The sequence below is a fragment of the Astatotilapia calliptera genome, chromosome 4 (assembly GCF_964374335.1).
Source record: "Astatotilapia calliptera chromosome 4, fAstCal68.1, whole genome shotgun sequence".
Lineage (NCBI taxonomy): Eukaryota > Metazoa > Chordata > Actinopteri > Cichliformes > Cichlidae > Astatotilapia > Astatotilapia calliptera.
The window spans coordinates 15,946,249-15,971,133 of record NC_137425.1 but is presented as its reverse complement, the minus strand read 5'-3'; the positions used below and the strand labels follow the sequence as shown (position 1 = coordinate 15,971,133).

The window sequence follows — 24,885 nt, the reverse complement described above, 5'->3', positions numbered from 1 at the left end:
AGTTATCATAGTTTTTGAAGGAAAGATTTAAAAATTATTTGAAATGACAGTTGTTGTGTCATCTTTGGAGTTGCTTTACACAACAAGTAAACTGGAGTTTATTTTGTTGATGATGTAGTCATCATCTGCCTTAGATTGGCCTCTCGCCCAATGGTAGCTGCTATAGGTTTCTGAAACCCTTGATAAAGATAAGCGTCAGAGGATGGACATAGTTATCATTACCTGATTAGGCCTGTGGTAAAAAGGCTGCTTCTCTGATAGACGACAGAAGAACTCGTGATGAAGTGAAAAGCCTACTTACTCTAAAGTGAGAGGCCATTCCTGTCTGAAAGGTTTACAAGATAAATCTTAAGGGTCAAGAGATGATTAGTTTTTCTTAACTGGCTTGGCACATTTCTCCAAATATTTTTAGCTCCCTCAACTGTTCATCAATGCAGTAAAACACCTTGTTTAACCACAAAAAGACTCCAACTTAAATAAGCAATGTTTTCATGTCAAATAATAAGTAATTGTCACAAAAACAAGAGGCTAATCTAAGACTATGTAAAACATCATAAATAAAATATAATAAGGACAAAAATAAAATACTGATATACAGAAAATGTCTTTAGTTTTAGATTGTAGAGTAATTTTTGTGTAGTGTTTAAAACTACAGTAGTGTGAAAACATATTTGTCACCTACCTGATTTTCTTTTTTGTTTTCTTGTACGTTTGTCACATTTTAATGTTTCAAATCCTCAAACAGGGCATTTAGGAAGGAACGCTGGTTTGAATGGGGAGTCGAGGAGGGCATTTACGTGAAAAGGCAAAGATCATCTCTGAATCGAGGAGGGGGTATAAGGGTACATCTTTCGCCATCTTACAATGCTGTGATTGTAGACATTCCCAAAGTCTGTGATTGGTACTCAAGGCAACTAATCAATGGTCATGACAATTTGCATATTAATGATCAAGAAACTGACCTCGCAGTCCATTGTTTATTCAGTGGGCTAGTTTCAGTCCTTGTGCAATGTGCTGTTTATAAGGTTGGAGAAACCTGCAGTCAGCTGAGACTGAAGAAGTCACTTGGATAAGGATGTTTCTCCCTCTGACGCTACGTCCAGATGAACAGAATCAACCTTTTGGGACCTTCATTTAGAAACTCCATTTTGTCTTTACTAGTATTATTTTTGTTTGATTTGTAAATTTGTTTGCTGTTCTGAAACACTGAAGTATGACAAACAAGAAAATAGGAAATCAGGAAAGGAGTAAACACTTTTTCACACCACTGTATGTTTGTCACGCAATGCAATCAATTTTTTGGTGATTTTAGGGTAAAAAGATCTGGGTTAAAAACAAATTTCCTATCTAATGATTACAATAAATATTTGCTTGCATGTAAGATTTATTGAACAGTATACAATATCAAATGCATGCATTCTTTTAGAATCAGTACAGATGAAGCAAGAAAACTAAATGATATACTAGCTGCATCACAGTGTGCTGGATTAATTAACATTTAAATGCTCTATGCAACAATCTCAGTTTGGTTCATCTTTTTCTTCAACAACTGCATGGTCACTTAAAATTATGAGATGTAAATATCTTTGTTTCACCAGTGTAATAAAGGAAGCACCTTAGTACCTTTTTGTAATGACATTACCAAGGTTACAGGAAACATGACAGTAAATGCTAAACGTGAATGAACTGTTACAGGAAGAAATAAAGTATGGTGGGTGGAAGAAACACGAGAGAATTACTGAAGACAAAAATCAAAACAGGAATTTAACAATATGCACAGAAGTAATTAAAATTTTAAACATTTAACGTAACAAAAAATAACAAAGAAACAACCTGAACCTAAACTCAAACTGTAATATATTCACCAATAATTCCAAACCCAGAAAAAGCTAAATGGCAGGGAGATGACAGAAGTAGCTGATGATTTCCTGCAGCTTTACTTAGAGCCATTTCTCACTATTTGTCATGTACACATATTGTATAACTGCAACAAACAAGTATTTGTCATTAGAACTGTGATGTAAGATTGGTACCTTTTCAGTGCTGGATGAGGCTCAATGTTTAACTGATAAGCACTTACATTAAAATAAATGTTCCCGTCCCAATGAACCAACAGTATACACATCAACTTAAAACATTAAATTATGATATTTAAAACAAGCAAAAAAATCAAAATGCTTTTGGAAACCGTAATCTCAGACTCTTACAATTAAAATCATAAATCTCAGGTTTGAATGGAGAATGCATTACATGTCTTCACGCTCTGCTATAAGTGATTAAAAACTACAACAAATTTTTAAAAAGAAAGAAATCAAAACATGATTTAGACCCTCGTGATTAACACCTTAATATTAGCAGTTTTAATTGATATCTATAATATTCAAGATGCTTTTTGTATGAAATTCATTAAAAAGTCAAAAGTACACATAAACACAACATTAAAAGAGAGCAAAACAAATATTACTGTGATAATATGTAAAGACCTCGTGTCTCTAATCAGTGTTTCCTCAGGGATGTCCTGTGGGTTATCAGGCCTCAGCTGTTTCTGTAGAGCAAATTAAAAATGGGTGCTGGATGGATCAGTTAAATTTAAATAAAAACCAGTGCTGTCACCGTTAATCTCGTTAACGTGAACTGATCCATGTTAACATGTCAAAACTGGCAAATCCCCGTTAACGAGTTAACGAAGATTAGTCCCTGTGAGGGGTTAGAAGTTCACGCTAACGCCGTCATCACGACTAACACGATTAATAATTAACTCATCTGGAGAACACTGACTCAAAATCCTCTGAATGTTTCTGTCAACGCATTTCAGGCAGTTTGTCCGAAATTTGTCTATTCTGCACTACAGATGGGTTGAGTGCATTAAAATGTTTATCGTGTTAACTTTGATGACGTGTATTAACATGATTAATGCTAACAGCACTAAAAACATTGTTCAAAATAATCAGAAAAATAGTTCATGATCACAGCCTTTTAAACAATTTGTGACATTTTAAGATTTACCCAGTGTGGTTACTTTTTTTCATCTTGATCGCCATTAAGTTCATCACAGTGTTTCTTCACCATCTCAAGATGTTCCAAAACATCTAAAAACAAAGTATTTGTTTTTATTAAATATTTATTGTTAGTGTTTGTATTGTGAGGATTCCTAACACTTTATATATTCTGTTTACCTGGCAGTGAGCAGGCCTCAGTCTTGAGTGAGTGTTCAATGGACTCCTCCATGGTTTTCTTCAGCGTCCTCAGGACAGTTTCCTAATTTATCATCAAAACATTTGTTACTTTTTAAATAGGCAACTATTGAATCCAAGAATAACTGGACAAGAGATAAATTATTGGTTTGATATGTTTCAAGACTGCTTGGAAAAAAAAAAACACCTTCAAATCGTTCAACTGCTCCAACATGGCATTTTTTGCCTCTTCAAACATGTCCATCTTTGACTCCACATGTCTCTCAATAGTGTCCCTCATCCTCTTCAGGGAGCCTGGTCCTTCAAATGCTGCTGCTTCTACAAGGAGACAATCATTTTCATGCACAGTTGAATAGAAATACCGAATTTTTCTAACCATAAGGCGCATCGGATCATAAGGCGCATTAAGCAAAACAAAACAGTAAGATAAGTCAAACTTTACTCAACTCATTCTTCTTGCTTCCTCCACTTCCGTATGTGAAATGTGAAAATGAAAATTACCTGAAGCGCCTCAATGCTATGCTTTATATTAACCAAAATGTCATATAACTGTATAGTGTAGTATTAAGTGGACACGGCCCTGATAATAAAGGCATTAGACTACGTGTCCTTTAGTGGTAGAATGTTGGAGACTCTCACCCACACTTGTCTGTAGAAGTAGATAACAGGGAATCATCTCTCAGTGGAAATGTACTAGAATACTGTGGTTTAGACTAGAGTGAGACAGACTGTAATAAAACTGTTAAGCGCACACTGCCATTTGGAGATTCACTGCAGTGTCATGTAGGACGCATCTCCCTTCTGGAAGTAATAAAAGTGTAAAATGGTCTAGTGAGCAGTGTGTTGTCTTCCATTAGATGTGGATGTGTTGGTTTATTTCATTGGATATTTTTGAGTTTATATTAGTTTAGCTGCTGCTGTAATATATTCAGTCTCATGGCAATTTATTTGTTACTACAGACTGCTGGCAACACTGAGCATCTGTTGGCGATAAAATGGCCGGCGGTGACAATCCAGCAAAGTGGAAGTGTCTTGTCCTCCTTCCTGTATCCTGACCGATACACCATCTTGTTAGCTGCTAAACCTGAAAGAACTAGCTCTCACCTAACACTTCTCAACATTCAGTAACCTTACAAAAGTCACTGCTGTTTAGTTTTCTCTCTTCATTTATGTCTGAAGTGATAACAGAGCTGTACGTTTTAATTTTTTGAGAAATCTCTCAGTCAGAACATGGTATATCATATTTAGGTGGAAACTAGTGAGCTAACGTCCTGCTAGCTTCTAACCCAGTTAAATTTAATAAATTTTGTTTTCATGGATGTCTGGATGTTAAACGGATTACGACTGGGATTATTCTGACTATGGTAGCCGCAATGTTCAGACAATCCATCAAGCGGTGCGGCTTCCTTGCTTACCAAAGTCGTACTAAAACATTTTTTGACAGATTTTTGAATGCCGTGTACCACATGAAATGGTTGGAGGTCAGTAAGCACAACCAGAATTCATACATAAGGCGCACCGGATTTTCGAGAAACTAAAGGATTTTAAGTGTGCCTTATAATGCAAAAAATAAGGTAATTCACCTCTTTCTTACCTTCGTAGCATCCTTTCATGTTATTCTTGATTGTCTCTGTCAGACTGTTGTAGATCAATTTCTTTTGTGTGAGGATGGTTTTGTTGAGCTTTGTCTTCATTTTGTTTTCCTTAGAAACATGAAATACAGATTAACATTATTTAAAACAGCATTAAGGTAAAATAACACAAGTTCAGTCTTTGAATGACTTTCTAATAATAGCTAAGCTAACAGGTTCATGGATAGGGAAGTTCTTTTACCTCGGTCTGGAGAAATGTCAGTTGCAGTTCGACATTTTTGTACTTTTCAATCAGTGAATCAGTGCTGAGTGAAAACGCATCAATGGCCCCATTGAAATTTCCACATCTTAGGTCGTTTCTGAATGGGGCAAAGATGTGGTTTATAATAGCAGTATTAGCAAGTTTATGATATAGTGCAATTTGTATACATGTATTGTTGTACATATTGATGCTGTTCAGAATTAGATTATTCTCACGGGAAGGTCTTTCTGAATTTTTCATCAATGCTTTCAGTCAAACAAGATGCTAATATCATGTTGAGGTCTTTTCGCTTCCCTTTTTTTGGTTTCTGGATGTCATCATTCCTAACTGCATACTTTAGCGTCATGAGAAAAGCTCCGCCACTCGTTTTCTGAAACAAAACAGAATTTTTTAAAAAAATTTTTAAACACATGGTCACAAAGTATCCTTAGGTTTTGTTCCAGTTGTAATTAAAACACATACACTGGGGTATAAGAAGGACTTCAGTTTTCTTTCACACAAATTTTGGGATTTTTCAACTCCGTCACGTAGGTGTTGTTCAAAAGCTTTTGTAATGTCTTCAATTGCTTTTTTGACTCGATTAAGTTGGATGCTCAAGTTTCCCTCAAGGACTGCACACACCTCGTTTTTTTGTTCAACCTGAAAAACAAGAAAGATCATTATTTAAAGCAGCAAAACATCACATAATGGCTCTCTACTCGCTTTTGAGGCGGTCTTGACAAACCCAAGTTTACTCTAGACTCTAGTCCAATGATTTTTATTTTTTTTTTTTGCCTTCTGCAGGCCAATCAGTCTCTATTCTCTGTGCTTTTATATGCTCTCTGTCATTCTGCCTTACAGACTTATCCATGCAACTCGCCTCCTCCCCATCTTCACCTCACCCTTCACTCAGAGCTAGGGCTGGGTATCGTCACTCATTTCTAGAATCGATTCGATTCCGATTCACAAGGTCCCGAATCGATTCGATCCACAATTCGATTCAATTCGATTTGATTCAATTTGAATCGGGAAATTTTGCCTCAGACATAATTCAGATCATGCATCAGTACATTTCTATATTTTTATATCTATAAAAAGAAATGTGACACTTGTGAGACATAATCAAAGGTGTGAGCGTCACAGCAGATGCCTTTGTGTCAAAGTAGTTGAGGATAAAACACAGAAAAACATGAAGGTGATTTTCCTGGCCCTAGATCTTATAAAAATATTCTGCAGTAGATCAAAAACGAAACAAAACCATTAATAACCATATGAACATTACGTGATGCTGCTGACATAAAGCAGAGATTTATTAGAGACACAGCTGAGCATTTTGCAATTTTGCATAATTTTAACAAGTTTAAATTTGTTCAGCATTCAACAGCAGAAATGAGGCTTTCTTTTCAGAAGTTAGGAAAAAACAGCAGCCGACAGCGCTGTAAACAACGGTAGATTTGTGCATAACAAGCAAGCGAATAATGCAGAAAAAAGATTTTTAGACGGGAAACTGATCTTGAAGTACAGAGAGAGAGAGAGAGAGAGAGAGAGAGAGCTGTGCATGTAGTGTGATTTTATCGAGGTGGCAGCAAAACAATAAGAGGGAATTCATGACGATGTTTATATGAAGCGTAGTTTGCTGCTTCTTTTGCTGCTGGTTCGGTCAATATTGTTTGGAGAGAGATAAAAGCTGCAGCTTCAGAATCAGGACAAAAAGGGCGTAAACACAAAGCGCGGACCCGCCGTCGGATCAGAATCAGCGAGCTGTCGGCTTTCAGCCCCGACTGTGTCCGGGCCGTCGGGTGAGAAAGGCGACATCTCACTGATTCTGATCCGTCGGAGGCTCCGCGCTTTGTGTTTACGTCTTTGTGCAGAATTCGTGTTCCTGCTCTCATTTACTGTTTTAGCTGTTTGGTGGTTGTTGAAATTTTGTGAGGTTTAACCTGAGATTCTGGCATTTCGGGCAAAATAAATTTATATTAAAAAATCGATTCAGGATTTTAATGAATCGATATCACGTTATCCAAGCGAGAATCAATTTTAATCGATAAATCGATAATCAAAATCCACCCCTACTCAGAGCCCCATCCAAACTACCATCTTCACTACCCCAACAATCCAGACTCTCGGGGTCCTGTCCTAACTCCCATCATTTCATCTGTGGTCTCATTGGTTCACTGGAGTCTCATTGGTAAATAACTATTTAATCAAATTCTGTATCTCAATAAATAATATTCAGTTCTTCCAAATAATCTCTCCTCTTTCAATCACTAATAATAAATTACCACATATAGATTTATGATGTCCAGTATCCCACATTTTCAGTGAAGGTCAGCATGCCTTACAATATGTTAGTAAACTTTAGTGAACATTTTATGAACATTTTTATTTTATGCATTTTCTTATGACCTTTAAGAAGATTATGAATGAGGCTTTATTGCCTGATCTTACCACTTCTCTGCTTTTGGCTCCTTGAATCAAAGACAGAATCCCATGAGCTCCAGACACATAGTTTGAGGTCTCTGAATGAGCGTCATTTAGATTTTTCAAAATTTCCTTGAGTTTCAGTATTTCTGTTAGAAATTGAAAAAGAAATATAAATCTGAGCAATACATTTTCTGTTACACAAAAACATACCATCACTGGTAGTGACTTCACCTACCATTGACATCTGGATTTACATTCTCCCCTTTGAGGAACTCTTTGGAGCTCACTGTGAAGACTTGGAAACTATCCTCACTGAAGTGATTCTGAGAACATTTTTGTTAGTCAGTTTTTATTTTTGGACCGTTTAAGAAAATAATTGTTTTAGATTTTGCTGTCAGATTGTAAATTTACCGTAATCGTTTTCCGCTTTTTGAATTCATTCATCACTGCTTTCTTGACTTTGTTTCTTTTAGAAAGGAAATAAAATTTGGATGTAAAAGTAATTTATTGTTAGTATTGTAATGGAAAATTTCAATTATTCTTATTTAAGGTTCAAGCATTTGTGTGCATACTTAGATGTGGCACTGTAATGAAAACTTCCACTGAGCAGTCTAAAACTAGATGAACTTATTTCAGCCTCAGTAGTTGAAAAAATAACTCCTTTTGCAGGTGGTGATAACGCCAAGAGCACGAAACAGGATACGCATTGTTCAGTTAGGTTTCAGAGCGAGCTGCGTCATGTGCTGTATGATCACTTTCGGACTTCCTCACTTTTTTGGGGAATAAATAAAGGTGAGAGCTGCACTTCTGTTTCAGAGACTGCATGACGGCGCCTGACTGTGTGTGCTCTCTCTCATGCGCATGATAATAACAAATGTTCATTACAGCCGAATGTGTCTGTGGACTTTGTTAATTAAATTTCTACAACAGTATTTATCTAATTAAAAACTTATTAAAACACGTATACATTGATTTTTTTTTAAATGTATAACTTTTAATAATGACTTTTAAACAACAAAGCAACAAAAAAGTGAAGTATATGGTCACCATGTGTATCTGTGCCAAACTTTCTTTGTAATTTGATTTTTTTTGTATATTTGACTTACGTAGCATCTGGTTTTTCATGATCTGACTTGGTGCAGATAAAATGAATTTGCTGACACTCGCCACCATTTCCCAGCAGGCTGCTGGCATCTTTCAGGATGTCCCAGGCTTCTCTTTCTGATGCTGCTCGATTCATTTCAGTCACAATCCACACTGTAGAACAACTGGCAATAAACTGAAAAGGAAATGAATGCATGTAAATTATAAATAACTAATGCTTTGAAGAAAGATAACATGACTTCTGTGAATTACCTCTGTCCACATTTGATCTCTGCTTCTGTTAGAGTCACCGTTTCCAGGAAGCTCCACGAGTGTGACATGATCAAGAAAATCATTGTCTGGCACTTTGACAGTCACACACTTCACAAGTGGCCAGTACCACCTCTTTACTTCTTCTGTCTCATTTGACTCACTTCTTGTATATTTCACCAATTTTTCAGACAACCCTTCAGCCTGCAAAAACAAACAAACAAGATAAATATAAGCCAATTGAATGTATGTGCCCATAACAAAGGTTTTAATGATTGGATGAAAAAGAAGATGGGAAATTAAAATAAGACATCCTATCTCAAAAATCTGAAATGAAAACCAGGAAAATAAATCCAAAGTAATTCGATTTTTTTATTTAAAAAAGAAAGAAAGAAAGAAAGAAAGAAAGAAAGAAAGAAAGAAAGAAAGAAAGAAAGAAAGAAAGAAAGAAAGAAAGAAAATAAACCTTTTTTATATTTTACTGTGGATCACAGTAAGTGGCCTGGTTCTTATATAGTGATTTCTTCTACTGCATGTAAACATTTGAAGCACTTTATAAAACTTGCCTCATTACCCCAAGCACTTTTTCTGGGTATGTTATTTCTAGCTAACATTTACACACATTCATTCTCTGATGGATGCATCGAAGATCAGCTTTACAAATGTGAAACTCTTCAACACCTCCACAAAGAAAACTGCAAGCTCCATAGTAACAGGATAATCAGACAGCAACAGGATAGTAAACCATAAAATTTTAACCACCACAGTTTCACTTGTTTTTTTGTTTCTTGTTTGATGGATGTCAAACATTTTGGAAATGAGGCACATCGACATATCGCCGACATATATCTGCTCAGCAATAAACTGCAGCAACATCTGCTTCACCAATGCTTTGTCTCTGTCTGCACTCTCCATTAGGGTGGCATTACATAGCGTGGACATCTTCCTGCTGCAAAGGTGCAGCATCAGGGTAGCTTAACGCTGCTTGGGTAACTATTGACTGCTCATTATGTGATGTTCATAAGCCACACACTGCTATGTATCTCACCCAAACTGTGGTCTAATATATGCTTTAAACTGCAAGTATTTCTTTGTTCTAGAAGAAGAACCAGATTTTATTTTGGTCTGTATTACTGCACACTTACTGAGTCACTTTCCAAAATTTTTATCTTGGACATTTGAAACTCTGGAATATCTCTGAAATATTTGTTGTCCATGAGGCTGTGAGTTGATTTTTCTTTCCACTCTTCTCCATACAGCGCTGATAACTTTCCATCAGGGTCAAGACAATCATCATTACCACCATCATCATCATCATCATCTTCTTCAAGAGCCAGTTTTAGGGACTGCACCTCATTTTCCCAATCCTACAAAAGATTATATCTTAATTTTAGTAAAGCAGTTTTTGTATCTACATTGTAACACATTACTTCAAAAATCACCATATTCATATTTCATTCTACCTCTTTTGTAATGAACTCGATGTGTGCCTCATACTTTGATCCATTGGTAGCCTCCACCTTTATCATTACTGAGGTACATGCACTGACACTTGCAGAAGGCAACAGGCCCTCCTTATTTATGATGGCATTGATTAAAGCGCTCTTTCCAGCCCCAGTTTTACCAAAGACACCAACCAGGTGTCTCTTTTCTGTCTCCAAATCTTTGATTTTATCCCTGTTGAACGAGTTTAAATATGGATTAACTGACCCATTCTCAGAAATATCAAACTGAAAATGCAGTAAAATCAGAAAAAAATTGTTTTTTAAAATGTGTTGAAAAAATTCAACTGACTACTGGAACAAACTACACAGCTCCATGTTGAGCTCTGACCGAGTTTAAATCTTTAGTATGTTTATTATACCAAATACCAGCAAAATGTTACAGACTGTCCCAACTTCCTGGGAAATGGTTGGAAGAACATCCAACAAAAATAGAAAATCTTTATTACTCACTTTAGGAAAGCGCTGATCTTGTCACGGCCATGTAGTCTTTCACTGACACGTCTCATTATGTCTTTGACATCAGACAGTATTTTTGTTTCTGTCAGAGAAACAGAAAAAAACCCTAATAAGTAGGAACCTGGAACCAGTGTAATGCAAATATGGTCCACTGATATGCAAATGTAACCCATGGTTATTTTATTGCCAATTGTATTCTATTTTTATTCTAATTTTAAGTGTTACTGTTTTGTTAAGTGTTGAGTTTTCCCATTTTCCCATGAATGCACCATAGCGCTGTGCGTGGTGACTTTCTTTCACTGCATCCGCCTGCATGGAGCTAGATGCGCAAAGCTGTGTGGAGATTCAGTCCTGCAACGTGTTGCGCTACAGAATTAATGTTTTCTTTGAAGAATATCCTGGCTGTTTTTTTTAAGTGGTAGAAATCTGCTGCAAGGACCAAGCGATGCCATCTAAGGACTGGATGCCACTAGAGGTGCCTAGAAAGGACGTTCTCAATCTGAAGGCCACCTGTTTCCTTGGAGAGTGGTAGGATACAACGATTTGTAATTTTTTTTTAAGGATTAACGTTTTTTAATGAGATCTCAGGACACTTTATGTTGCTACTTTTTTCCTTTTTGGGTCAGATCTGATTCCACTTAACACAAAACCTGATGCACCAAAAAGCAAAACAGTGACTAAAGACAATTCAAATAACTTGAACACTTACCACATACTGAACACAAAGTGCACTGAACTGAAATGGACAGCATGCCTGACACATTTATGGACACTTGAAGTGATATGTTGTACATTGTTGAAGATTACATGTTTGAAATTATTTAAAGGTTTGTTCATGTCTATGTTTTGAACCATTTAAATGTTGAATACACTCAAGTCACTTTTTTCCTTAAGTTGTTGTCAGTGTCTCATTCTGAGTGGAAGGTTTTTCCTTCTTTAAGTTGAGTTACCACTGCCAGTCTCCTTACGATCCTAACTGATCCCAACAAGAGGAGATTCTGAAATATTGTTTTTTCCTTGACCTTGGATGACAGATTACTGTGGATTTGACTGATTTTGACTACTCAGTTAAAAATGGTGACACAAAGCAGGAATAAGTGTGAGGATTTCATATATGTGTGTACCTGACTGTGATCCTGCTGCACAGTTGTCTTGTCGTTTAGGAGATGGTTGACATTCGTCGAACTCAAGTTCTGACTTTCTTTTTCCTTTTTGGATTTAAACAAAATAATACAATTTAAAAAGAAAATCTGAATATTGAAACTTCTGATTATGGTGTATTTTAGATGTTGCAAAAATAATACTGTGAAAATAAATAAATAAATTAGATGTATTAAAATGAGAGTGAGATACATTTTTCTCACCTTTTTCACTTATGGATGGCAAATCCTGTGGAAGCATATAAATATTCAACTTTCACATTTAAAGTTAAATTATTATAAATTGTACATGTATGCATAATTGAATTTATAGAACAAATCATTTTATTGTACTATTCTTAGTTAGCGTATTGTCTGTCTTGTCTTAATGTTGGTTTAAAATGGAGCACTGTAACAAAAAATAATTTCCCCCAGGGATCAATAAAGTATTCTGATTCTGATTCTGATTCTGATTCTGATTGCTCCTGTACAGAAACAATTTGTTCTTTAACAAACTGTCAAAAACTTTCACATGCACTTTTTAAAATGTACACACTTATATGTACATATATTCTCAACTAGCACAGTGATTAAAAAAAAAGCTGTTAGGTTAAAATGTGTATTCCAACATCAGGCAACTACATCAGTTGTTTAGTGGTTGGTGGAGGTTGTAAGAACTTTAAGTCGCAGGGTGGTCAGGCTTGTGTGACTGGGGCTTTGCTTTGACTCAGGTCACCTTAGTGTATATTTATGAAGAATGAAGGCATGCTGCTTCATTATCTGATTTCCAATAACCCTTACCTGATCCAAATCAGCTGTTGCTATCACTATGTAGCAGGGTGTGGTTTTTGCAGGGTGACACGATAGGACTTTCATGAATTTCCCCCATGCACATTAGTGGTGTGAGATACTGCTGGATTTGGTATTCCTTTTATACTAAGTAAATAAAGGCCCAGTATCAACGATTGTGATACAGATACTAATGCTTTTTAATAATTATGGTGGATGGTGGATCAAACTGCTAAATCAGAATGAATTTTCATGACCTGTAAGTGTTTGGGGGATTTTCTTTTCTTTGGATTATTAATTAAACCCAAGGACAGAAAACATATAATGAGAAGTCTGTATCACATCTACTTGTAGTTTAAATATAGTAACTGCACAGTATCCTTTTACAGTTAACACAAAGGGGTTATGATATATTCGGGATATTTGTTTCAATTACAATAAATGTTATTGTGACACTTGAAAGCAGCAGCACTTAGATAGAGGTTGCCCTTAGGTTGCCTCTTTGATGATTCTAGGAGTAACAAAGAAACAGAAACCAGTATCCCAAAAAGTTAATTCTGTTCATCTGGACTGTTTTCAGTGGGAGAAACGTTTCATCGCTCATCCAAGTGACTTCTTCAGTCTCAGCTAACTGCAGGTTTCCCCAACCTTATAAACATTTGCACTTTATATAGTTGGGAAAACTTGGGATTTACTTACCTGGATGATTGAGCATGTATCAAGACAGAAACTAATATCAATCTCATTATGCTCCTATTTATCAATATCAAAACAAACTTTGGCATCTATATTTTGGTTTGATCCGCCCACCACCAGGGCCATGCAGAGCTGTTTAAAGGGGCGGGTGCTCAAAGTTAAAAACAGGCACATAGAGCCAGGCTGAACAACAACACACATTCTTTAAGAATCTAATACGGAATCGCATCATACTATATCACTGTTTTACCTGATGGGGTACAATGTTGCTGTTGAGGAGTTTCTGCTGATCCTGCTCCTGATAGTGCAGGAGGAACGGGCTGTGTTGACTAAAGAATACACCTACTTACTGGCTTTTGTTGCACCAGTCTCCTACAGCTCTGCACCGCTCAGACGGCAAAGAATGCGCGTGCTCTTTGCGAGTTCATTCTCGGTTCGTAACCAGCGTGCTCTGCCATCAAGGGCGATCATTGGTTAATGGTAGTCATGTGACTGATGGAAACCACATCCTTTTACTTAGCAAAACTATGATTAATAGTTAAATATTATTGTTGAGGGGAACAGACAGGACTGTACACACTCCACACGCACACAAAAATAAACAAAAAATAGTAATAAAAAAAAAAAATAAATAAAAATTATACTCAAGAAAAGGGCACTTGGGGCACCCATCAGGAAAGGGGCAGGTGCTCAAGCCCCCCCCCCTCGCACGTGCCTGCCCACCACTAATACACACATCTAACCTTCACCAACTCCTCCAACAATGAGTAGTCTGCATGCAACCCCAATTCCCTGTCATACATGGCAGCTTACCAGAATCCCTCCTCGACCAGAGTTGGGTGTAGACATCCTGGTAACACTGTACACCTGCTGCACCTCCATGGCGTCCTCCTGGCATTCCTGTTGAAAATGTCCCAGGTCCCCACACTGCTCACGCACCTGTCCCTGTGTCTGTGCAGCCACCAATGAGCCAGGTACAGCGCCTGTCGCTGCCAGGACCTGGGGATAGAGAGCAGAGAGGAAATGGTTGTTGGAGCGTAGCCAGTGGTCCTCAATGGTCAGTGTCGCTGGCACAGGCACGGAAAGTTTGCTCCTTGGGGCCAGTAGGGTACCAAAAAGTGATCATCTGCCAAAAAGGGGTTTCCAGCATTTGCCAAAAAGTTTACTGCAGGAATTTAAGCTGTTATAAATTACTTGTTGACTTAGAATCTGTCAAAAATATCGCTCATGACGAATATCAAGTAACTTCAAATCAGGGTAAAACGTAATTGACAATAACAATGTTTTTTTCAAGAGAGAGCTAGCCAAGAGGGCATCAGAAATAACAAATATAACATCACAGTTCTATAATCAAAAAGAACTGGATTGATGACAATATGGGTACAAATACGCATAAAGTCATAAAGATACTTGGAAGACAGATCATTTCTTTATTTTATATACAACCCTTCCATAAACCCTGTTGACTAAAGTGTATTTACTAACATAAGTAAAGATATTAGACTTAAAAAACCAAAACATCAAAAATCACTCTTTTGCAGATGCTCACCTCCCCTGGCTGCGATCTTCTGGGGTTTTCCGTCCGCGCCGCCAGGTGTTCTTCAGCCAGCCTCACTGCCGCCTGCAGATTGGGTGGCTTGCGACACTTGACCCAGTCCGCCATTTCCCTTGGGAGCCCCTCCACAAACTGCTCCAGAACGACAGCCTCCAGCAGCTGCGCCTCCCCACTGCCAGGATGCAGCCACCTCCCCGCGTCGTACAGGAGCTGCTGGGCAAAAGCCGAAGGCCCTTCTTGTGGTCCCATGCGGCAACCACGGAAGCGGCGACGATGGTCTTCTGGAGAGAGTTCCAGGTGGAGCGGATTCGCAGCGGCCCCAGACTGAGGCAAAAGGTTTAGTAGCATCTGCGTCTGCCGCTGGTGCAGTACTGCCTGCTGCTGCTGCAGTACTGCCTGCTGCTGCTGCACGTCCGCCATGTCGGCCAACATTTGAGCCAGTGCGCGACCTTGCTGTAGATTCTGTGGGTTTGACATGTCGTAGCGGCAAGCTGGGCACCACTGTATCACTCTGTTACTGATCTCTGTTATGACACACACAAGGAGACAGTTCTGCGTCACGTTTCACTAATAGTTTTTATTTAGTTCACAACTCGAAGCCACTCGTTTCACACCGTGGCAGGCATCAGCTCTTTCTCCCAGCCTCCCCTGCTGCTGTCACCTGAACTCGCTCTACCCCTCACCTGATGCTAAACCACAACCTGCCACAAAATGATATGTTGAAATTTAATGTAATTAGCGCACCATAAAAGTTCTAAAACAAACTCACCTGTATGTATTAACGTAAGTGACACTTTTCAGATGAAAGATAAGAAATAACAAATTAATTTCACTCTGGGTCCAGCCAGGCATGGACTGGGACAAAAAATCAGCCCGGGCATTTTGACTAGAGACCGGCCCACCAGGTTATATAGGAAAAACCATAAAGCCTTTGAATGAAAACAAACACTGTTGTCACTGTGATGTACGCTGTCTTGTTGGTATATCTAATAAACTTAAACCTACACCATCCTCCCTATTCTGGTATTCGAAACAGTACTTAATGGAAATATTAAGCAACCTAACTAATAGGGTTGACAAATCCTACCCCCACCCCAAAAAAAAAACAAAAAACAAAAATAGGGAACCACCCCCCACCCTCCGCCTCGTGATGCTTAATTGACATAATCGTCTTTAATTTAATGCACATGTAAAAACACATGCACAGAAATCAATTATTAACACACTACAATAATGAAATAATAATTTCTTCAACATAATTGTAGACTGCACAGATGATACCTTCAGAAAGGAAAAACTACCATAGCTTAGAGTATATATTAGACTTAATATTTACTAGATACAATAATGGATTTTTATACATTTTACATCAAATGAAAACTTTGTTTGTAAGATTCAGATAATTATTTATTAAAAACCAGACATTTTAAATGAGAATTTCCCTGTTAATGCCCTACCTGGCCCCCTGGCAAAACTTAGCTAGATCCGCCCCTGCACAGTTACCAGCTGTCAGCTACATAAAAAAGGATCCTGGTGTTATTTATCTCTCAGAAACAGTTCATAACTTCCCTTCAACTCATTCATGTCACCTAAAAGGTAAACCTGTTTCTCCATCACCTGTTCAGCTCTGATGATTCAGTAAGGACATTTCCTGGTTTCATCTTCATGTTTCCCTCTCACCACATATCCAAACTGATATCATGACCAGCAGCTTTTACAGCTGTGTTTGCAGCAAACATCAGCTGATACTAGAAAGTAATATTGAATCAATTCTAACAACAGCTGATCAAGCTTAAACTTGCTGCTATTGTTTAGTTCAACATCCGCTGGTTTCCTCTTTCTGGCACAAAGTGGGCAAGCGAGAGAGACGGGACAGAAAAGACGATCAGCTGATCATTGATCAGTTTCATGACTGAAGTGCCAAACAGGAGAGGGAGAGAGAGAAGGAGAGAAGAAGAGGCAGCTGTGCAGCATAAAGACGCAGAATAACTCCAGCTTTCTGTCTTTTTTTTATTCTAGCTGAAGTACGGGACAAATCGTGTTCCTTTTCACCTCAGTACCATTTTCTTATATTTGTCTGCAATAAGACTGCTTTCGGAGCCATTGCCCAAGCAAGGGGGAGGGTGCATCTGACCACCTCGCCTGTAATTGGTCCAGCCCAGAGTTTATCATGACACTTTGGCCAATCCATGAACTTTCATTGTTTATACCGTTACAGAACAAAACAAAACAAACAAACAAACAACCATCTGCCCACCAAAAAACGAAAAATCACCGCCTACTGGGCAAATGCCCGGTATGCCCAATGGCCAGTCCAGCTATGGTCAGAAACCAAGTAAAACCTGGTCTGCCGATCAGGGAATGAGAAAAGCAGGAAGGGCTGACGAGAGTGGCTGGATGTTTGTCAAATGTAGAAACTGTCTTGGTTCATTGTTGTCTGTATGTCAAAGTTCAAATGAGTTAAAGGGGTCAAGTAGAAAAAGAAAAAAAAACAAAAAAACTTTGCAAAAATGAATAATAATAAATTAAATAAAAATAACAAAGAAGAAAAAGTTACATCACTTACAACAGCAACAATGAGTTTGGTGAGGTGCTGTTTCAACTTATTCAGATTATTCTCATGTACTATTTCATCAGAAACACACATTGTTGACAAAGCAGAACAAGAGGATCTGACTATCCTTCTTCCTTCTTCTTCTGACAATAAGAGAAGTAAATAAAAAAAATGCAGAGAGGCACACACTGGAACAGGGTGAAAAGAAAAATCTAGCTAAAAGCAAAAGACCAAAAACAAAACTGAGACTCGGTTTTTGCAAAAAGGTGTAGTTGACTGTTTGGCAAAAGGCAAGTGAAAGTGGATCTCTACATATAACACAACGCTAAACCTAGACAGAGTAAAGTGGGTGTGAAGGGAAAAGCAGAACTCAGAAAACAAAAAAGGGGGTGGGGGAGACGAAGAAGTGGTGTTGATGCATGACTATCCTTCTTCCAGAGCTGTTTAGATAGATAGGCATAGTCAAAAGATGCTTATATTTAACTCTGTGACGATTAAACACATAAAATATGTAATAAAATAGCCTTGTCCAGATAACAGAAAAATAACTGCTATGGAAAGTCACACGTAAAGCAAGGTCAGGAAGCCTGCTGGAGGCAAAAAGTGTCATGTTCTTAATGAAAGAGTACGACAATAAGACTCACTTTCAGTTTCTGATAAAAAGGAAATGAAACTGAACTAAAGATTAAATCCTGCCATCTTTCCATTTACAGGTTTTCATACACAAATCTCCCTAATGCAAAACTTCCCAAAACCTAAATGCATTCACCAAATTGTTTCTGGTTTTCTTTATTACCAGTGTTGGGGAGTAACGGAATACATGTACCGGCGTTACGTCTTTTAAATGTTATACCTCTGAAAACAGTCGTTTATTGCAATGAAAGTCAACATAAACATTTCACATTCTGTACTGCTCAATGTCACAGAGTGGAAGGAAAAGATAAATAATAAACCAAAATAATAAAGCGCTAACTGTGTATACATATATATATATATATATATATACTGTCATGATCCTGGGCCATGTTGGCCCAGTATTCTTAGTTCTCATGTGTCTTTGTATTCAGTTCCCTGTTTAGGCTCCGTTTCCTGAGTTGCCCTGTTGTGGTGTTCCCTGAGTGCTTTCCCTTTTTGACTCTCACCCCCTGTGTGCCCCTCTGTGTATTCATGAGCCCTCGTCCCCTTTCGTGTTTATTCCGTGTCTCCCCTGCCCGTTATGTTGGTGTTCTACTCGTGCTCTCTCTCCTCCTGTCTGAACCTCTGTACTTCCTGTTTCACCTCGCCCGTCTCCCGTCAGTGTTGTGTTCACTCCTGCCATGTCTCGTGATTATTATCAGTGTCACCTGTGTTCCCCATGTGCTCCCACTCCGCTCGTTAACCCTTGGTGTATTTATGTCTGCGTCTCCCTCAGTTCTGTGTCGCGTTCTCCCTCATGTTGTGTGGATCTTCCTGTGTCTTCCTGCGAGTGCTAGTTTACTTTTTCCCAGTTAGTTCTGTATTTCCTGTATTCTGCCGTGCCAGCATTAAAGCTGTGTTCTTTAAGTTTATCCCCGTGTCTGTGAGTCTGCATCTTGGGTCCTTCTCCTGCCTGCCACACAACGAATCATGACAGAAGAACGCGACCACGACATGGACCCAGCAGTTCACAACCCCTCCGCTGAGCTCCGTGAGGACCTAATTTACACGGTGGAATATGACTGTCAGGAGTGGTTGACGCTGCCAAGGGGAGGATACCGGGAGATCTTAGCCAGCCGTCTACAGCGGATGGTGTCCGGACTCCCCTGGTTATTCGGCGCGCTACACCCCCGCATCCAGGACTTCCTCGTCTCCACCGTAGGCATCCGCCCGGAGCAGCCGCTCCAGTATGAAGAGCCGGAGGATGTTCAGCCCGGTCCGCTGGAGGATTCGCGGCCCGGCTCATCTCCTCCCCCTTCTCGGCGAAAACGGCGTTCACGCCGCCGTCGCGCCAGTACTGCTAAGCGGGCTGCACCTGTGGGAGAGAGTGACTGTGCGTCACACTCTCAGCCCAAGTTTTCTGATCCCGGACTTCATAACTTTTCCACCACTGTGAGTAACTGTTTTGCCCGCCAGTGTGTTGCCTGAATCGGATAACTCCGCCACTGTGTGTTTGGACTCTAGAGACACTATACAGCGAGGCACCTCAGTTTCGGATTATTCACCCGTAGCTCTCACTAGTGATCTTTGCATTTCTGAGCCATCAGATTCTTGTAATGCTCGCAGTGTTTCCTTTGATTTAGCCAGTATGAATGTTTCACCTGTAGAGTTAGCTGAACCAAAGACTGCTATCCTACACCAGACTCACCCACATACTGCTACCAGCATTGCAGCTCCGCAGAACTGTTTTACTCAGCCTTTGGATTCTGAGGTTTCCCAGTCCCAGAAACACATACCCCCTGAACCCGTGTGTTCTATAGCTGATGCTCCTTCTAGTGACTGTTTCACATTCCAGCCTGTTTTGTCTTTAGACATTTCTGATGTTTCCCAGCCAACTCCTCAACCAGCCTTTGCTTTCGCAGCTCCTCAAAGAGTTACTGAGACCTGTGTTGCTGAGCCAGCCATCTTAACGTCTACGCCTAGCGTTCTGCCCGAGCCAGGTGACACAGAGACTAGTAGCCATTCCTCTGCTATGAACAGTTTTATCTTTAAACCAGCTCTTGTGTCTGTGACTCCCAGTGTGATTCCTTCAGTTTCTCAGGCTGTGGGTTTTTCTGTGCCACAACTCGAAAGTGCTAGCTCGGATGCTACCTGTGTAACCTCACCTTCTCTCGTGCCTGCTAAGCAAGAGACTGTTTCTGTTTTTCCTCGTGGACTCCTTGAAACTGTGTATTCAATGCCTGCTAAGGTTAAGAGCCGCAAGGCTCCATTCGCTATACATAGACTGGCAAGCGATCTTGGTTTGAGCACTGCAGAGCTGTTTGCACAGGTTAAATTTTCTGTTCCCCGGTCATGTCAGTTCAACTCTGTGCGCCACACTTTTCAGCCAGGTTTCATGGACTCTATGTGCACTTCGTCTCAGGCTACATCCCATACAACTGTGTGTAGTGTTGTCTCACATTCAGGTTGTCCAGACGCTGCTTGTGTGAGTTCTCCTGTACCTGTGGCTGCTCCTAGACTCACTCATTCTAAAACTGCTAATTATGACATGGACAACTTAAGTACAGCAGAGCTGCTAGAACCAGCCGACCATGAGTCGCAGTTTGCTGACACTGTGTTTGGCTCCAACTTAGTTCACCCAGTGACTGTTACTGTTCCTGTGCTTCGCTCTCCACCTCCAGTTCCTGTAACCAGGGCAGCGCGGGCCCAGCTTTCCCTTGCTCCCGTATCAGTTCCTCGGGAGAGGGTGGCTGAGGTCCAGCTGGTCCCTGCTTCTGTCCCCAGTCTGGCAAAGGCTCCGTTCATCCCGGCACCCGTACCTGCTCCTCGGGTGGGGTTGATGGACACCCAGCCTTTGCCTGCTCCTGTTCCGGTTCCCCGGGTGAGGTCAGCCGTGACCCTGCCGACTCCTGCACCCGTCTCAGTTCCTCGGGTGGGAGCGACAGAGGTCCAGCTAGCTCCTGCACCTACACCGGCCCGCAGGGTAAAGGCAGCCAGAGCCCAGCTTGTCCCTACACCCGTATCTGTTTCTCGGGTGGGGATGGCTGATGTTCGGCCAGGCCCAGCACCCATCCCTATATATATGTATGTATGTATGTATGTATGTATGTATGTGTGTGTGTGTGTGTGTGTGTGTGTGTATATATATATACACACTCAACAAAAATATAAACGCAACACCTTTGTTACTGCTCCCATTCCCCATGGGATGGACGTAGAGACCTAAAATTCATTCCAGATACACAATATAACCATCCCTCCCAAACAGTGGTCACAAATCAGTCCAAATGTGTGGTAGTGGGCACATCTGCCATATTGAGATAATCCATCCCACCTCACAGGTGTGCCACATCAGGATGCTGATCTGACATCATGAGTAGTGCACAGGTGTACCTCAGACTGCCCACAACAAAAGGCCACCCTGGAATGTGCAGTTTTGTCTCACAGCAAAATGCCACAGATGCCACAAGCAATGAGGGAGCGTGCAATTGGCATGCTGACAGCAGGAATGTCAACCAGATCTGTCGCCCGTGCATTGAATGTTCATTTCTCAACCATAAGCCGTCTCCACAGGCGTTTCAGAGAATATGGCAGCACATCCAACCGGCCTCACAACCGCAGACCTCGTGTAACCACACCAGCCCAGGACCTCCACATCCAGCAGGTTCACCTCCAAGATCGTCTGAGACCAGCCACCCAGACAGCTGCTGGAACAATTGGTTTGCACAACCAAACAATTTCTGCACAAACTGTCAGAAACCGTCTCAGGGACGCTCAACTGCATGCCCGTGGTCCTCATCGGGGTCTTGACCTGACTCCAGCTCGTCGCCGTAACAGACTTGTGTGGGCAAATGCTCACATTCGATGGCGTCTGGCACGTTGGAGAGGTGTGCGCTTCACGGATGAATCATGGTTCACATTGTTCAGGGCAGATGGCAGCTGAGAATGTCCCAGTTCTTGCATGGCCAGCATACTCACCGGACATGTCACCCATTGAGCATGTTCGGGATGTGCTTGACCGGCGTATACGACAGCGTGTACCAGTTCCCACGAATATCCAACAACCTCGCACAGCCATTGAAGTGGAGTGGACCAACATTCCACAGGCGACAATTGACAATCTGATAGACTCCATGCGACGATGTGTTGCACTGCATGAGGCAAATGGTGGTCACACCAGATACTGACCGGTTCTGGGTCCCCAGACCCCCAATAGCGCAAAAAACTGCACATTCCAGGGTGGCCTTTTGTTGTGGGCAGTCTGAGGTACACCTGTGCACTACTCATGATGTCAGATCAGCATCCTGATGTGGCACACCTGTGAGGTGGGATGGATTATCTCAATATGGCAGATGTGCCCACTACCACACATTTGGACTGATTTGTAACCACTGTTTGGGAGGGATGGTTATATTGTGTATCTGGAATGAATTTTAGGTCTCTACGTCCATCCCATGGGGAATGGGAGCAGTAACAAAGGTGTTGCGTTTATATTTTTGTTGAGTGTGTATATATATATATATATATATATATATATATATATATATATACACACACACACACACACACACACACACACACACACACACACACACACACACACATACATATATATATATATATATATATATATATATATATATATATATATATATATATATATATATATATATATATATATATATATATACACACACACACATATATATATCTGAGCACGTTTCCTCACAAAATGGATGATGATAGCCACCTTTCTAGCTTCTGTCGTTTTCTTAACGGCCATTATATAGTACAAAACTGAGGCTTAAAATTACTTTGTCTGTCTACTAAAAAAAACTATAATAAAATGCTTCAAGTTTGTTAGGATAAATTGAAATATTTAACCAGACAGTGCTGCTTTACAGATTTGACATTTGTGACCAACTTTAATGCATATAAAATCAGAGACACTGATATTAAATTCAGATTAAAAATTCAAACTGCTCACCTTTTGTTGAAAGTAATGCTGGAAAAGGCTGCTGAGGGAGATGTGAAGTAAGCAGTGGGACACAAACAGGACACATTAATTATTATTATTTAAGTCATCCTTTGCTTTGCTCCTGCTAAATAGCTTTGATAAAATATCCTGCATTCAGAAAGTCTAAAGTAAAGAGCACAGAAAAAGTGGTTGTATGAATGGGCGTGAATGGGTGAATGAGGCAAGTTGTCTAAACCCCAATTTAAGATGGGCAGCAACACCTCAACTGAACATAATGTCACTGGAAACAGAATAAAAAAACTTTCTGACAAAATACTTAAAGACTATTGCACTTTAAGAAGGGAAGGAGAGGAGAGTACTTTTTCTCAGACTTAAGCTGAGTTTGATAGAAAAGTTCTAACGGTCTTAAGTTCTCCGTTCTAAGACCTCCACCCATTTTGTGGATGAAAAAGATATTTTAGCCACAGAACATCTGATATGATTTCTTGGCTGTGCGGACCAATCAGTTTCAGTTTATACTGTTTATTCTTGTGCTCTGTGTGCAGCTGGGTTTGCTAGTTCAGAGACTTTATAGAGCGTATTAGATCATGACAAGAGGAATGCAATGTACACTTTATCTCTTACACCCTAAACCTCCCCACCCCCAACTTCCTGGCACAACCCACAGCTCTGGAGAATGTACAAAATGTTTACATTGGACTGCAGAACAATGTTGCAGCACTTTTAGTAAAAGATTTTATGTTTCACAGTTAACATATCACATCAGTATCAATATCTGTACCCATCAGGGACACATTTCAATACTTCACCTTCAGATCTCTCCAGCCACTTACTTAGGCCCAATTTGTTCGCACAAAATTATCCATATGCAAGAAACTAAAACTAAAAGATAAACTGTAATATTTAATTTTAAAAGTACTGCTTGAAAATGAGGCCTTTGTAATCAACTGCTCCTTAAATGCAGTGACTCTGATTCTATATTCAGATAAACTTTTATTCAATTCAGATTAAAAGTTTAAACTACTTACCTTTGGTTTAAAGTAATGCAGAAAAAGACAGTTGACAATAAGAAAAGTAAATAAAAAAAATGCAGGGAGGCACACACTGGAACAGGGTGAAAAGAAAAATCTAGCAAAAAGTAAAAGTCCAAAAACAAAACTGAGACTCGGTTTTGCAAAACGTGTAGTTGACTGTTTGACAAGTGAAAGTGGATCTCTACATATAACACAACGCTAAACCTAGACAGAGTAAAGTGGGTGTGCAGGGAAAAGCAGAGCTGAGAAAACAAATAAGGGGGTGGGGGAGATGAAGAAGTGGTGTTGATGCATGTAGAAAGCGGTTTTGTTTGGTGACAAAAAAATCGAATGGATTAAAGTTTAAAGATTATTACAGATTAAAAACAAAAGACAAGAAATAAGAACACTGTCTTATATACGTATATAGCAAAAATAGTGATAAAATCGCACAATTATGTCCCGTTTTCTAAGCTTCATTCCGTACTAACAAACAGAGGCGTCATAAGGATGAGAAAAGTGATAACATGAGCGCTAGAAAAATAGTAAACCGTCAATTACTTTTAGTTTTAAAAAATATTATTAACCTATTAGAATAAAGGCATGTTTGTTTCATAAGGTACGTGTTGGGGGCGTTACAGGAGTCAATTTTGTTTTGTTCTGGCAGCAAATAATGAAATCGAGTCAGCGTCTAACACTGCCCCCCCTCCTTATCTCATGATTTGGTTCGGTCCAGTGCGCCAGGCTGAGCGCCAGAGCACTAACGGATCCGGTGTTTCAT

The 24,885-nt window shown here is 39.7% G+C and overlaps 2 protein-coding genes across 5 annotated transcripts in view; one reads left to right on the top strand and one right to left on the bottom strand.

The window, feature by feature from the left end:
• Window positions 1–24,885, top strand: part of ccp110 (centriolar coiled-coil protein 110) — a 664,638-nt gene that overhangs the window by 14,435 nt on the left and 625,318 nt on the right. The gene's annotated exons all lie outside the window — the stretch shown is intronic.
• On the bottom strand, window positions 1,367–23,200 carry LOC113020782 (nuclear GTPase SLIP-GC-like). 2 transcript variants are annotated; one of them, XM_080300257.1, is made up of 21 exons: window positions 23,101–23,200; window positions 14,939–15,468; window positions 14,203–14,388; window positions 12,130–12,154; window positions 11,890–11,973; window positions 10,760–10,847; window positions 10,268–10,481; window positions 9,950–10,171; window positions 8,808–9,008; window positions 8,558–8,730; window positions 7,863–7,917; window positions 7,687–7,774; window positions 7,476–7,597; window positions 5,511–5,687; window positions 5,264–5,418; window positions 5,028–5,145; window positions 4,789–4,897; window positions 3,382–3,512; window positions 3,177–3,258; window positions 3,007–3,089; window positions 1,367–2,545 (listed from the first exon to the last, which is right to left on the bottom strand). In XM_080300257.1, the coding sequence occupies exons 1-20, from the start codon at window positions 23,174–23,176 to the stop codon at window positions 3,016–3,018; spliced, it is 2,910 nt and encodes a 969-aa protein (XP_080156383.1). In that variant the 5' UTR covers window positions 23,177–23,200; the 3' UTR covers window positions 1,367–2,545; window positions 3,007–3,015. The 2 variants fall into 2 exon arrangements, with proteins under 2 accessions (XP_080156383.1, XP_080156384.1); XM_080300258.1 differs by lacking the exon at window positions 23,101–23,200 and having other exon boundaries at window positions 3,020–3,089; window positions 14,939–18,432.